We start from the raw sequence: 16273 nt of genomic DNA on the forward strand, positions 1-16273 counted from the left end.
GTCTAAATCAGAGTTTCTTCAAGGAATCTTTTGTTTTATACAAATTCATGCCAGGGGAAATTTAAGTAGGTTTTCAGTCGTTCATTGATCAATAATTTCCGTTTGTGACATGTTAATGCATTCCCTAGGGCTTTATATGAGTGAGAAATGTGACAAATGGTTTGCTGGTGCCAGACCTGATTGTACCTCTTTTATTTGCACGTACAGGCCTATAAATTCAAAAGAAGTCCCATCAGCTTCAATTCTGTGCTCATGCTAAAGAAGGCTGTCAGACTCTGAATCGCGATGTGTCAGTTTTTATTATGGCTAATAAGGCAAAATACGCCTGTCCTTAAAAGGCTGCTTTGAACTTTATGTATTTATTTATTTATTGCTGCTGGGAGCAGTTGTAGTGATCTCAGAGCTACTGGTAAGCAATGTGTACTGCCCAGAAAAGCTTCACTGGCACGGACACAGAGTCAGTGCATCCCAGCTGCTGGTCCAGGAGCACACAGAGCAACCTTTGGAAGGTTCTTGAGGGTAGGGGATGGGATTTGCATTCAAGTTCACAGTGCAAAAAGGAAAATGAGAATCATGGAGGGCAATTTGTGGTACAGGGTATAAATGATTCACAACAATGAGATTCTGTGAGATAGATGTTCTTGTACCCACTATCAGTTATGGCATGGGTGAAGCTTTAGTTTAACAACATCCCCTCCTAAGGGCAGGCTTGGTGTGTTGTGCACCAGGTTGACCCGGGACGAAAAGGGCTTTTTGTGGCAGCTGCCATCTGAGGTCTCTGTGGAAGTAAGGGCAGACAGAGATACCAGATGGCACAGTTAAGGATAGGAGCACTTTTCTGCAGCAGAGGCAGCACTAGAAGTGGAATTTTTTTTATCTCTACTGCTACTATCATGTAAAGCAATACCTCTCCTCAGGACTTTACTGGAGACAGTTTGAATTTTACAGCATTTTCTCTAGGCATGATGTGGGGTGTGGTTATTTGGTTTTAAGGCATCCATAAATCAGAACTAAGACTGTGAATAATTTGCAAATGGCAATAAATTTTTTGTAAGGCTTTTCTTCCAGTTACGAAGGCTAATTATTTTGCTAAGTGTTTTTTGGTCAATGGATATTTTACTGGCTCACGTTGTGTCAGTCATTATGTACAGGCTCTGTACTCTCTCTAGCAGTTGCACAAAAGGCCATTGTCGTTCTGCAAATAGCATATGATTCATTTTTTTTGTGGGTGTCAAAAAACAAAATTGTAATTATTGCTTTGAACTTTTTTTATAAAAGTTGATGTTTTTCTCCCAGAGGAATGCTCATTATTTTTATACATGAATCTGGAGAAGTGAAATCCTCCTTAAGTCTATCTATCATTGAAAGCTTGCCTAATGTACTGCAGTTCAGGACCTAATTGTGTTAGGCATTGCGCAGCTTCAGAGTAGATCTTTAGGGCAGGGATCCATCTGTTATCCAAATACAGAAGTGTGAAAGGTTGAGGAATACACGCAGAAGTGGAATGATGTGTGCTAAGAGCTGATAAAAAATGGAACAGAAATGAATGATCTCTACTTTTCTTTACTGAATGTTTTCTTTGGCTGTACCATCACCCCTGTATCTCACATCTGGCAAAATTGCCTTCATCAGATTTCATACTGTTTCCCAAAATGTCACTGAAACACTGCAGGCAGTGCATTTTGCAGCAGCTAAAACAACAACAACAAAACCCTTCTGTTATTCAGCAGTTATACTGTGGCTTCTGTCTCTGATTCTTAGTAGTAGATTTTACTAGTGTTCTTATTTGATTTATATGGGAAGATAAGGCAGTCTACACATACAGACAGAGGTCATAGAATTGAATGTGTTGTCAGACTTAGAAACCAGCCCGTTGGATTTCCACCTTGCTGCCTTAAGCAGCAGCTGTGCTGCCTTGCCAAACCTGTTGGTAACTCTGCTTCCTGGTAATAAATTATCCCAGGTCATCAAGTCTGAGCCCAAATCTCAGATTGTCACAATGTTAGTTTATTTAGGGTTAGTTTATTTAGAAGATTACTGCAGCGCTCATTGAAATCTCCCATTTGACGAAGGGGATTTTGTGGTTGACTGAGAGCAGGAGTGTATCAACAGAGAACATTTGTCTCACCTTACGGACTTTGATTATTAGAGAAAAAATTAAAAGTTTGGACTCAGCTCTTCTGTTTCTTGAGCGCTTTGCAGTGAATCTGGAATTTTTTGATTTGGGGCCATTGGGATTTTCAAGCTATCCAAATGAAAGATTGGATTGCCAGAGAGCACCTTGACTGTAGCATTTCTTCTTGTAAATCTTCTTCCCCAGCTCTGCTTGCACTGTGCTTGACTTTTCCAAGGTCTCTGGAGTGTGTGTGATTTCTTATGAAATATCCACTTTCTTCTGCATCCATGCCTTGCAGTCCTTTACAAAATGTGTATATATTATATATCACATAAACAGAAAAACAAAATCAAAAACAACAAGAAGAACAACCCACCAAAAGCAGTTGTGAGAAAACTGCTGGTATCTGTTGGCTTTAAAAAAAAAAAACACCAAAAAACTAAAATGTATGGCTGTCCACTGGACAGAATTGATCCAAATGTTTACCTGGCTCATCTGAGTGCCTGTCAAACTGCTATGGCATGGAACTGGGGAAGTCGATAGGTTAGAAGTGAGGCAAGGCTTTTCAAATGCAATGTTCTGTGAACTGCAAGAGGCCAGTAAAGAAATACATTTGTAGCATGACTTGGCAGCTGCAGCAGGACTCTGAATGTCAAGAAGGCTGCATTTGATTAAAAATTATTATGCCTTGCTGCTGACACATAGATTTTTCCCCCCGGATCTTGGTATTTTCTTCAGCTTTTTCTGTGAATGTCTGTGCACACATAAAGCAGATCCCTTAAACAGAATTGAATCAAATAACTCTCATAACGTTTTTCCTTATTGCTAACATTTGTCACCTTGATGCATCTGTAAGGAGATGAGTTGAGACACGATGTGCTGTAAAATAACTGTTTGATGAATCAAAACACGAGTTCAACATCCAGTGCCATGGTTAATATGATGCAAGCTTCAGGGTTAACAAACTCAGAAATTGCCTTAGTATAGATTTTCCTCCTAAAATTCAGCCAGTCCTTCCCTCTTAGAAGTGTAATTGTCCTTGTTGCTGTATTGCTAGTTGAGATGTTGTGCTAACAAGCCTAATTCATCCAGGTTCTGAACACCAGGTTTTCTTAACACCTTGCCACTTTCCAAAGCTTGTACCACAAGATGCAGGGTTCCTGGGTATAGATTGGCACAAAGTTGGTAGGGACCGTGCAGGCTAATGCCAGCTGAGAATCTGATCTTTTGTAAATAGTCTTTTGTATTCAGTGTGCCCTTGGGAAAGTAGATATCTGGGGCTGTACGTGGTAGGAGAGCCTCATGGCTTCTTGAAGGGTAAATGTGATTTTTTATAGAGTGACTTTTTTATTGCAATGTTATAAAACAATAAAAGCAAAGCCGTATTTTTATTTTTGAAGTTATCTAATTAAGGTGTTATAGTGGCCATGAATCTATTTGTATTTATACCCTGTAATTTAGATCTCCTTTCTTTTCTGTTACCTAACGACTAGCATAAAATAGCTAGTTTGAGTTCTTAGGAGGAACTGTTTTGTTTCTGGCTTCTAAAGGAATCAGTGACTTTTCCAAGGAAACTGCTTTAACTGAAAGAGCTCAGCGGATGTTTTGTATTCTTTCTTTCTTCCCTTGTCTGTGTATAGGCTCCTTCATGATGGTGAACAGCTCTGGACGGGCATCTGGGCAGAAAGCTCACTTGCTTTTGCCCACGTTGAAGGAAAATGACACACACTGCATCGACTTCCATTATTACTTATCCAGCAGAGATCGCTCGAGTCCTGGCTCTCTGAACGTCTACGTGAAAGTGAATGGAGGACCACAGGGCAATCCCATATGGAATGTCTCAGGGGTTGTTACAGAAGGATGGGTGAAAGCAGAACTTGCCATCAGTACGTTCTGGCCACATTTTTATCAGGTATGAGTTTGCAAGATTGATCTCACTTTTTCCACTGAACATCTGGCTGGGTGTGAGCTGTGAGCTGCTGTTAGCATTAAGTCTGCTGAAAATTAAATACAGTGTTTTTCATCACATCTTTTTTTGTATCAAAATGAGTTTTCATGTCACAGTTTTATAGCAAGGGATGATGGAGACGTCCTGACGTAATTCTTCTCACCCTTTTTCTTCAGATGTTCTGAGGTCACAGAGAAAAAGCTGGATAGATGAAGTAATGTATTGGAAAGTTAGAACCCGTTTGTATGTCATGAAATATGCATATAAACAGACTTGGATTGGCACTTCCCATGCACACAATGGGCTCACATACTACTTCTTAAACGGTGAAGACATGAGGACTCTTATTTTCAAATTTTTATCTTTTTATATTCAAGGAAAAAAAAAAAGTGCCTGGGAGGTAATTGCACCCTACTCCTTGCAGGAAAATGAGAAATACATATTATAGTTAAAAAAAAAAAAAAAGCATGAGTGAGATGGGAATTACAGTAAAAGAAACTATGAAAAGGCAGTGAATGCTCTATGGATAGAAAACAGTAGGAAGAAAAGCTTTTTTTTTTTTTAATAACTGGGTAGTAGGTCTATAGAATCTGGGCTAAAGTAGAGCACTTTAATGTTCTGCCTCCGAAAAGGAGCAGAGGATTTCAGCAGAATAGATAAGAGCGCACTGTACAGGGTGAATGGGATGAAGAGACGCAAATGCACTGAAAGTGGTGTTTTAAGGGCTGTGCACAACTTGTCACTTGCTCTGAAATCATATTAAAGTGATCAATACTACTTTCATATTAACATCAACCAGAATCTGCTTCGTAGTAGGTGCTGTACAGAGATAACAGAGATGATCTTTCACCCAGATAATCAGTGCTTGAAAAACCTGGAAAAGACAGTCTGATCTCAAACTAAGAGATCCAACTGTTAGATATACCAATACCAGACTTCCTGAACCTTATTACATCTTTTGCAAGTCTTTTTAGAGGTCAGGTTTGCTTTTCCTGAGAAAGAAAATCCTTTAAATCAAAGAAGAATTTTGCACTGCCGCACAAAAACGAAGAGCCTACAGGCAGCAGTGACTGCTTGGGAGTGGTTCCAGCCCACAGAATGCAAACACTCTCTCTCTTTTTCTCTCCATCTCCTCAGCTTTACCTTTTTGATGGATGAGGTTCCAGTTTCCTTCTTCTAACGTATGCTTTTAAAATGCGAGGGTCTTTCCCACAGGTTGTGGGGGATCTGATAGGCTGTTCTGTCATTGATCCCTAATTTTGTACATCAGTTTTTGCAATCTGGTGGCTCTCTACGTTTAAGTCTAAACAAGAAAAAGAAATAATACAAAAGAAAGAAAACTTTAAGCTCTCAAAAGTGAGGAGGAGATACAATCACAGAATTTCGTCAACATTATTGTTCTTTGACGTCGTAACCCTTGTGGCTAAAGGAGTCCAGAGGTGGCAGGGTGATAAAAGCTTGTGTGTACCAATGCCTAGGGAATGTCTCCTTTTACACTCACAGTCTAGATTATGCCGTAAGAGTGTTATTTGTCAGCTTTAAATCAAAACTGCACGCTTGGAGAACAATTTGTGCCCAAGAGGCCTGAAAGCATGTTCCGTATTTCAAAAGCACAAGGTAACGCAGGAAAAAAAAACAAAAAAGTATTTCTCCTAAATAATGAAATCGGTGTCAGGCAAAATGTGGATTATTCTCTTAATGCACGACAATCGCACCATCAGGAATTGCTGCGTGCATTGAAAATTCTGTTAGGCATTAAAGTCTGAAGCCATTTGCCCTGGGTGGGAGGTTTTGACAAGTACTTGGAGCTTTGGAGATGGGTGTAGAGGCAAACCAGTGCCAGGCCTATTGCCAGAGGGTCGTGGTTTGGGTCTGGCAGTTCTGCACAAGGGTTGTATGAGTCACCCACATCCAGAAGCACTCTGCTGAGGTATTCACGTGAGGGCAGTGGAGGTGTTTCAGCTCTGCCCATGAGTTAGTCGTGCCTTGATTCCCAGTCTGCATGCGTTTTTAGCGTAGTGAGTAAAAGCTGTAATAGCTCTGGGAGAAAGGTAAGACATGTTCTCTTGAGTTACTGCGTGCCATAAGGATGGACTTAGTCCCAGAATGCACCAAGAGCAGCGCTACAGTCTGCCAGGAAGGGGTGTTTTGATGTACAGCAAGAAATGGTATTGATCCATGCCTGAGGAAAGCTGTCGTGCCGCAACAGATGAGCCAGGTTACATCGCTAACACAGACCTTGCTGGTAGATAGCAGCAGTGAAATGCGGGCTTGTTTATAGGTAAGGAAACAACAAGTGACTTGGTAGTTGCAGTTCTCAGGAGCATTTAAGAATGTTGAAGAGCAGACCTTTGCATTTGCCAGTTACATTAATTTCTGAGAACTTCAAAAAATGTAAAGTATTGAACGCCTGTTCCTCAACCATTTCATTACATTTTCAACTGAAGTTAAAAGGACGTAAAAGAAATTCAGTGTGAGATTTGCCAAAATGTGCCACCTATAAGCATGGGTTTCTGCCTGTTCCTCACTGCTGGATCTCAGTTCCCTGTATTTAGAAAACCCAGGTGCTTCTGCTCTGCTCACTTTGACAAGGCTGAGGTGGTGCAAAACTGCATAAAAGGGTAACAGTGTAAATATCTGAACTGGGAAATAAAGAGATCTGAGTGAAACAGGTAATAAATTACCCTGTCCAAACAAAACAGAATTGAGAGGGACCCCTCCACTCTTGACAGTGATTTTGGCAACAGTGTGAATATGAAATCCATGGATTTAATCCATAGGAGCTGACGCAGCTGCTAGTGACTCTAGGTTTAGGTTATTTTGTGCTCTATTAAAGACATTGAGCCATGTCAGTAATTAACAGAAGACAGTTCACTATGTGTGTGTTTTTACCGCAAAGAAGTGGGGAATTTTTCTTTCCAAGTTCTTGGCTTTCAGGAAATTGATGTTGCAACTCAGCAAAGCTTATAACTTCTCACTAATGTGTAACCAAAGTAAGGTTTGGTAGCTATAAAGCCGCAGTTTAATCCTAGTCTGAAGGGAGTCACAGTTGTTGCTGTGTGACCTTACTAGTAAGTGCCATTTTTATCATGAATGACTTTTCATTTATCTTGTAATTCCAGTATTAAGGACATGCATTATATTCCTTGCTTATACAGTCTCTAGAAAGTACTGAAACTCTTTAACACAGGAAACATTTGTTGATGGTTTGATCATCTTCCAGATATTTGCTTCTTCCTCTTATCCCTTGGACAACCTATTTTTTGCCCACCTTCATCTGCTGCAGAACTCTTTTCTTTCAGTTTCAGTTTCTTTGTATTGCTAGCACCTGAGCTTTTCTTAGTTCGTCTTTTCCCCTTTTATTTTTGTATTCTACCTGTTTTTATCATGGCGTTTTTCTAAAGGGCTTCTTTCAGGAGTGCTCCCAGTTGGAATGCTTTGAACTGAGGGAGCAGATCTTAAGATGTCATGGGAATATAAGTAGAAACTAAATTAGGAAGCCCAAATACAAAGCAAAATGATTAATGGCAACCTGATTATGAAGTACATGTTGCTTTATTTCTGTAGCCTGAGCATGTGGTGATCAGCATTCAGAAAGTTGAATCTGTTGTTGTGTTAAATCTTCTGATGGAGGAGATGAAGGAAAGGCTCAACAGTGACAGGCTAGGAATGCCAGCTTTTATTTAAAGTGGAAACAGCAGTGTTGAAGAGTTGGTTTGAGATAGTTAAGAAACTTTGTGGTGTTCCAGTAATGATTTTGGTAGTCACAAATTATCCTGCAAAAAGAATGGCTGCACTTGAATGCTGCTGCTACAGTAGTAACTGTGCCAGCTGAACACATTAATCAGCTCTGTCCTGGAAAACATTGCTGCAAACTCATGCAAAAACCATAGGATCATAGAATGGATTGGAAGAGACCTTAAAGATCACCTGGTTCCAACTCCCTGCTATAGGCAGGGACACCTCCCACTAGAGCAGGTTGCTCAAAGCCCCAAGTTAGAGTGTGGCTGACACATTAGTAAGAGAAAACAAAGGGGCATCTCTTTCAAATGCTGGGGACAGCATTCATTTCATTTCTGCACACAGAGTTAAGGATAGCACTTCATGCCTTTCCTTTGAGACGAGCATCACTCACTCGAGAGCTGACATTACCATATTCAGTGTTAAATGACCAGTCTGTGTTTTTCTTTTTTCCTTTCCAACTCAACATTGTCAAATTCCCTGCTTCTTATAATTGTTGTTTGAGTAAACTTCACAATATTTAATACTATTTTTCTCCTGAATTTTATTTTGCTTATTTGGTAATAGTTAAATTAGTTTGAATTTTATCAGTCTTCTGGGGCCCCCTTGCTTGCCCCGAACTCTGCACGTAGCCTTTGTATTGTACTAACAGGACACTTCAAATCAGAAGTAATTACACATATGTGTAATCAGTCTCAAATTAGTGGGACACTTTCACTGTCTAAATACATAAATAAAATAGGGCGAAGTAGTGTACCATTAACATAGAGAAATATTACATTTTTACATACTCAAAAATTCTCTTCTGGTTCAATCCAGGGAAAGGCAGAAGCAACTCTGTTATTTCTGGGAGAATATTATTTCAGTCCAGTGATTAGAATCCACGTCATCTCTTGCTCATTTATTGCTTTCTGGTACTGCAATGGCATGCATGTGAAAATGCAAAAGGTTTTCTCCAAAAGAATCCATGCAGTGTTATTGATTTAATGAAATAAAATTATCTCACGAGTGGCATTCTACAGCTTTCTAAGGCATGCTAATTGGAATAAGATGCCAAATGATTCCACATCTGATGTTCTCAGAATGGTGCAAAGTGAATACAGAGTGTGTGTAAGCATAGGGTATTTCTTTGCTCTTCCAAATGGAAGTTGTACATAGTTCTCACTAATCCTAATTAATGTTGCTCTGACTTTGTTTTCTGTATCAAATAGATTTTCAGTCTTTGATATTCGTTTTCATGCTGTACTGCACAGGTACCCCTTTGTTATCAATGATAAAATGCCTTGAATGTATCAGACATTGGAAAAAGAGTGGAATGTGGTGACTGGCCAAATGACTAGTGCAGTCTTTCTTTTTAAGAAAACCTTTTCTTTGTATTTCAGGTGATATTTGAATCTGTCTCTGTGAAAGGACATCCAGGGTACATAGCTGTGGATGAAGTCAGAGTTCTTGCCCATCCATGCAGTGAGCATTCTTTGTTTTTCTAACCACCTCAATGTGTTATATACTAAGCTTTGCAGTCTTCATACCAGGCTTTGCATTCTAAGGCTGTGAGTTACCCAATTCAGCCAACTCTAAAATCTCTTCTGTTTTGGTGTCCCCCAAAGCAACTAAAGACTGTCAGCCTTGTGCAATTAAATAACTTGACAATTTGTGCAAAAGGGCTCTGAGGCTGACACTTGTGCCAGGATGTTTGTGGAAGTTTCTCTTTGTAGAAGTGTCACAAGAATATAAAACTGTTTTGTTGTTTTAGAATTGTACTGCTGTACAAAAAGGAGAAGATCTAAATGTTTCTGATAACGTCCTGTGAGGTTAACTTAAGAAAAGAAGACAAATTGGTTCGATATTTCCTTGATAAAGGACATATCCCAAAGGTATCTCTCAAAAGAAATGTTAAACCCACTCAGATTCTGCATGAGTTATTTAAAAAATAAATCTCATTTAGACTTGCACAGACATGAAAACTAATGCAGGTTCATTACACTGCTCAAAAATACTTGTTCTGTTTCTTCTACCTTAGCTGCACTATGCCCAGCTTACCTTTTTTCTGCTTAGAGACACCTTAAGCCTCTACATTTGTGTGTGGACTTCTTGGGTTTCTTTTTGCAACCACAGACAGGCTTGAGAACTTTTGTATCCCTGTATGGAGCATACAGACTTCTACAGATTTTTAACAGCTTTCATGTTCATTATTGAGTTCAGACATATCTCCTTCAAATATGTTATTTTTCTGAAAGTAATTCTGTAATAAATTTATGTATTTTAATGCTTGAATTATTAGTTGTTATGTAGCATATTAAGTTGCACTTTTGGGTGGTACTTTAGTTTATTACATTTACATCTGTTTATTATTTTGATGCTGCAGTATTTCCATGTAGCCTGATGTCATTTGGGAAGGTAGCCCACCACCCTGCCAGGTCAGAGCTTTAACAGCTCCTTTCACTGGTTCCTAGTTTCAGTAAACGAGCAGCAGCTCTTCACAACAAAATTCTGTGGGACGTATCAATGGGATGAGATTCACCCATTTTATTTGAAAGAACAGCAACCATTGGATGTGAGGAACGTGGCTGTGCTCAAGTTTAACAGGACATTTCTGGTAACTGCAGTATGGTTAATTGCAGTTTAACTAAATTATATTTGTATTTACCATGTGCTCGTTGCTCAGGCCTTTGGGTGTATTTACTTCATTAAGAAATACTTACAATCTGTGTTGACCAGATGTTGCTGATAACTGGCAGCCTCCAAACAAATCCCCCAAATGATGTGCATTCATTCCACAGCATGTTTGGTGATGACTGATCCCTTTACTGGGAAAGAGGCCACAAAACCAACTATGAGGCAAAGACAAGAAGGTTATAGGATTAAAAAATGTATACCAACCCCAAGCCCTACTTAGTGAAGTATTAAAACTGATGTTTAAATCTGTGTCTCCAAGTACATGCAGGTCCCTCTTTAAAATTCAGTGAGATCTTGGTGACCCAAAGCTGAAATGACTCAAACTATACCCAGTGCATTTAGAATCAGTTGGCAACCTGCAGTATGCACAGGTCCCTACGAGCTACAAGTTGTCTGTAGTCTTATTGTAAATACTTCTGTCTGATTCTCAATGTTGTCTTTGCTGTTCAGCACTGACAGCCACCAGGGTAGATGTCAGCAGTGACATTGTACAGATTTACTTTGCCCCTTGGGTTCATTTTACAATTGTTAAAACTCAAAGCACAGGAAGAGGAAGCTTCTGATTGAGCCTGAACGTCACTCAAAATTATTGGTGTTATTTTTTAATTTCTCCCTCATCTGCACAAATTGTAGTATAGCAGACAATCTTAACTAGCAGGTATTTTTTGTTTTGTTTTGTTTGTTTTTTTATTAATCTGGGAAATACCCCTGATGACACAGTGATGTGAAAACACAGAGGTCTAGATAGTATTGCCTTTTTTAATCCTGTGAAGGAATGCACAGAGAATCAGTTTCTGCTGTGCAAAAGGCTCGCTGGCTGTGTATGCACAAGCATTTGCAGCTGTAGGACAGTGCAGTGCCATGGAAGATGGGCAGAGCTGAGCTCTGGGGTTTGGGGCTGGTGTGGCTGCATGTATCTGGGTTCTGTTTTTGAGCTCGTTCATATCTGCATGCAGACAGAATTCACTCCTAGCACGTAGGACTCGCTGCCTCTCACCCAAAGGTGGTTTTCCATTTGGCTTTGACACACGGTACTGACCCCCAGAAAGCACCATAGTACAGAATCACTGCACTTCAGCAGTCTGTTTGCTAGAGTTGTCAGCAAACTGGGCACATGGACAGTGTGGCACAGGACGTAGGTTAAAAACCTCTGACATAGCATATAGGCAGATGTCCTCTGTTCATGTGCCTGTAGTAGACAACCATGTATTTGCTAAGCTTTCTGCACGCACATGCCTACAGCCTTCTGAAGCTATTTAATTCCAATAGAGAAATGTAGACTACTATGTGCTCTGAAAATATGTAGTTCTTTGGCTATTTATACTCAAAAATGTAAAGATGAAGTTGAAAAATGCTGACCTTTACTGCATTACAAGGCTGCTGTGTGTCCTACTATGAGTATTTGGTTGGCGCACAAACTTTTTTCTGAAGCACAAGGCTAATTTTGAAGTGCCAGATTCACTACTATTTTTAAAATTACTTTCTTATATTTTTTTTTCAGAGGTAAACAAATGATACTTAGTCAAAAAGATAATCAGGAGATCTTTCTCTGCTGTCACCAAATATATTGGTGAAATTAGCATTTTGATGATTCATTTAGTAGTGAACTAATACTGAATTTATTGTCAGCAAAAAACAGATGTTGGTGTTGTTAACCAACGCAGCGATACAACACTTACCAGTAATATCAATATTTCATTTAATATAAATGATTTGATATCAGTGGCATTGATATTCCACAATTGCAGGAAGTATTTGATAGTCAATGAAATTAAAAGGAGAAAATTCATTACAAGAATTTGTTTTGGCCAGTAGTGCTTGGCAACCTCAAACATTTGATTTTATTTTGCCCTTTGTAGAACCAGAGTTTTCTAAAGAAAGAAGTGTACTCAGTTATTCTTTATAGAAGGGAATAACAAATTGTTTTGGTGTTGTGATCTAATAGTAAGTGTATGTGTTCAGGTGTGCTGGAGGTTTGTATTGGTTTGGCCTGCTCTCTATAAGATCACCTTGCTCTGCAGCGAATGGTTCAATGCTGAAGGACAGTTTTATTTTGCTAAATCACTTTGTGAGGAATAGGATGATTTGTTAGGTGCTGATATCTGTGTTGGTGTAATTGCTGCCTTGCTCTACCCCTCCTATTCTTTGCATCTCTTGTTAGGAAAAGCACCTCATTTCTTACGGCTTCAGAATGTGGAGGTTAATGTGGGACAGAACGCAACTTTCCAGTGCATTGCTGGGGGAAAGTGGTCCCAGCATGACAAACTCTGGCTCCAGGTAAAGTGATGCAATTTTTTTTGGGTAAAATAAGTAGACAGAGGACAACTGGGTGGTGGGGCAAATGCTTATCATCAAAATCCTTTGAGAACTGCCTTAAATTGTTTCCAGATCAGAGTTCAAGATGATAAAATGCAGAATTGTGCTACAGAAGATGGAAAAAGTGGCCAGTTACAGCAAAATGTCAGTTCCAAACATAGGTCTGCACACCTGTAAGCACTCGTTCATAAAAAAGACAGAACAGGTGAAATAATGCCTCCTTTCTGCTTAATTTTTGGTCTTCTTTCCTTTTGCCCCCCAAAAATATTGTTGACAGAGGCTGGGGAAAGTGTGCTAAGATGAAAACACTCCCTAAGATATGTTAAACAAAAGACAAAAGTTGTTTGTACCGATTTATTTCTTCCTCCCGGTTTCCTTTGGCTGCATTGATAGCGGATTGTTCCTCACTAAATGACCAAGGAGTTCATTCTCTTTGTGTCCATTTTCATCCTACTGGTTGTTCAAAGACTGTTTTTTGCTATTCATACATAACAAGCTTAACTGATTTTCAGTTCTGGAATTAGAAATGGAGCACTTAGCAAACTGCAAGGGTGGAGTGCGGTTTCCCAGTGAAGGACAAAGTTATTACTTGTACTTTATCAAAGCTGTTATCCAAAAATTTACCTTCTAATCTGAAAGTTATTGGCCTACGTTGTACTTCTAGCATTAATAGAAATATATTTTGGCTTATTCTATATCATTTTTGAGTTCTTTCTGTCAAGGATTTCCATGGAAGGATTAGATGTGTGAGAAAACACTTCTGATCTGAAGCACTGTAAACTTTTTTTCCAAGAGAAGAAAGGATTTGGGAGGAAATCATCATTCTTAGTGGCAGCCTGTTTTCCATTCTTTTAAACGGAAAGATTTAATGAAAATAGCCTTGGAAGTACCTCCCAAAATTGATTACTGGAAACTGGCAGAATGGCTCTGTGTTTTCCTTTGAGCCTCCTAACAAAATAGACCAACTGAGCAAGTTCAGGTGTTTATGCTGATTTCTAGTTAATTCATCACCTGTCAGTTTTCCAGTTGGGAAAATGTTGCCTGGCATTGGTGGAGAGAGGTTTATTGAGGAGTGCTGGACAGATCAAGATATTTAAATTTTTCTGGAAACAAAGTTTTATGCCTGAAAATGACAGGTTTATAAAATCTGTTCATTTATAGCATTTCCACAGGAGTGCAAAATGCATTCATTTGTAGTATTTTCATGTCTTAGCTTAGCTTCTGGATATACCCTGTACAGATATTCTGAGCTGTCACTCTCCAGCCTTTTCAGTATGCATAACACATCAAATGCACAAAAACATATCAGAATTTAAGTAGATACAAAAACTTAAACAAATATATAAGAACATTTAAGCCCACTAGTTCATAAAACCCAGCGTGCCTGTAAATTTTTCAGGGACATTACTAGCTGTCTTTTTCCTGAAAAATGGTGCTTGTACGAAATGTAACCTAGTGAAGGGCTGAGCAATTTGAAGAGTAACAAAGAATGAATAATTTGTATGCCTTCATGACCTGTGTCGTTTTCATCTGCCTTCACAGCAGTGGAATGGGAGGGACACAGCATTAATGGTCACTCGAGTCGTCAACCACAGGCGTTTCTCTGCTACGGTCAGCGTTGCTGACACCTCGCAGCGCAGCATCAGCAAATACCGCTGTGTCATTCGTTCAGATGGTGGATCTGGAGTTTCCAATTATGCAGAATTAATAGTGAAAGGTAGGTTGTATTAAAACAGCAAGTTTGTTTTAGATGAACGTTTCCTCCCATGTCAACTTTGTATAAAATTTGACCCCCTGTTGGGCTTTTCTCTTTCAATCGTATTAGATTCAAGTAGGAGAAATGGGTGTAAGTGACATGAATTTCAATCATTTTTTAAAACAATTATTTGAATCAAAGCTTCATCTGAATACAGCCCTCTTCACGAGCTCTTGAAGTAACGCATGGTAGCTATGGATATTTTTAATGTAGTCAGCACAACAGTTTAGCTGTCAGTCAGCTTCATCTGGTTTACTTTACATTTCATTGGACATAAATAATTCTGTAATAGTGTTGCATGTCAGAAGAGTCTGCTCAGGGCTGTTGGGTGTAGATGATCTGGAATGATTAAATTCTTTCCTATGAGAGTGGTGAGGTGCTGGAACAGCTGCCCAGAGAGGCTGTGGATGCCCCGTCCATCCCTGGAGGTGTTCAAGGCCAGATTGGATGGGGCCCTGGGCAGCCTGGGCTGGTATGAAATGGGGAGGTTGGTGGCCCTGCGTGTGGCAGAGGGTTGGAGCTTCATGATCCTTGAGGTCCCTTCCAACCTGGGCCATTCTGTGATTCTGCTGATGTCCTGAAGCACACAGTAGGGATATCAGTAGCTCTTGATGGAAGCTGGAGGTTTCAGCTCTCTTATTCACTGTGATTCAGGAGGTGATGCTGTGTCTGACACATGCAAGGTGGTATTTGCTTAAGATCATCCATGATGCACGGAGTGAAATGCTATTTACTATGCTGCTTTATTAATGTTACCCAAGCTGCACCACAGGGATGCTCACTGCGTTGTGGGAGAAGAAAGGGTGACTGTCTCCTTTGAGGCTGTTTCAGTCTCTATTGAAGGTGGTAGTGATGTGGGTGGAAGGAATTTGTAGTATGGATCTTCTCACGGAATGTAATTTTATTGCTCGAAATGTTTTCATTTTTTTTATGGAAATGGAGGACTGTTGGAGAAATGAGATCACTTTCTTCTACTGTAGTACTTTTTTACCAACTTTTTCTATCACTTAATGCTAGTACCTTTGCAGTGCCTTAAATATCCAATGTTGTAGATATTCAGACTACACTGATTATGAAGAGAATGTTCAGATTAGGTGCTAAGTGCTTTTAATTCCTGCCAAATTATCTAGTATCTTACTTGTTGGAGGAGTTAACTCATGAGTAAAATGAAACTGAGTTGCCAAGAGTGGCATATTAGTGCCATATGATTGTTAAGTAGAGGGAAGGCAGTCTTCCAGAGCAACCAATATCAGAATATGCAAAGTTGGGCATGTGCCTGACACTTTCATGTTTAGCAACACGAGGAGGAGAAAAATAGAAGAGTGAGCTGTAAATATGAATGGCTGGACATCCAACATGAGGGACACTGATAGACTCACTGCTGAATTACCCAGGCAGGCACCTAGCCAGAAAAGCTTAAGGAGTGTACTATTGTTATGGGAAGGCACACTCCTCTGCTCCGTGCTTCTACATAGTATGCAGGCAAAGTGAAGTGGTTCATTTGAGGTTAGCTTGATGCAGCACTGTGAAACACTGGGATTGCATGGATGAATACTTCTAGTCTGGCTAATTTTAGTGTGGATAATAGCAAATTCGTAACGCATATATACAGGCTGAAATGAAAGCAAATTGGAATTGTTTAATTCTGAAGAGATGTTTATTGAATTGCAGTAATGTACTTGGGTATACATTAAATTAGTCTGTAATTGAAGTTCTGCTC

General features: G+C 39.5%; 1 protein-coding gene across 11 annotated transcripts in view; it reads left to right on the top strand.

Moving 5' to 3' along the window:
• The window catches only part of PTPRT (protein tyrosine phosphatase receptor type T), a 425958-nt gene that overhangs the window by 158296 nt on the left and 251389 nt on the right, over positions 1-16273 (top strand). For all 11 annotated transcript variants that reach the window (XM_048963311.1, XM_048963312.1, XM_048963316.1 and 8 more), the window contains exons 3-6: positions 3757-4028; positions 9188-9269; positions 12643-12758; positions 14340-14514. In XM_048963311.1, the coding sequence (XP_048819268.1) occupies positions 3757-4028; positions 9188-9269; positions 12643-12758; positions 14340-14514 (645 nt within the window). The remainder of the gene's footprint in view (positions 1-3756; positions 4029-9187; positions 9270-12642; positions 12759-14339; positions 14515-16273) is intronic.

Source organism: Lagopus muta, chromosome 16 (assembly GCF_023343835.1).
Source record: "Lagopus muta isolate bLagMut1 chromosome 16, bLagMut1 primary, whole genome shotgun sequence".
Taxonomy (NCBI): domain Eukaryota; kingdom Metazoa; phylum Chordata; class Aves; order Galliformes; family Phasianidae; genus Lagopus; species Lagopus muta.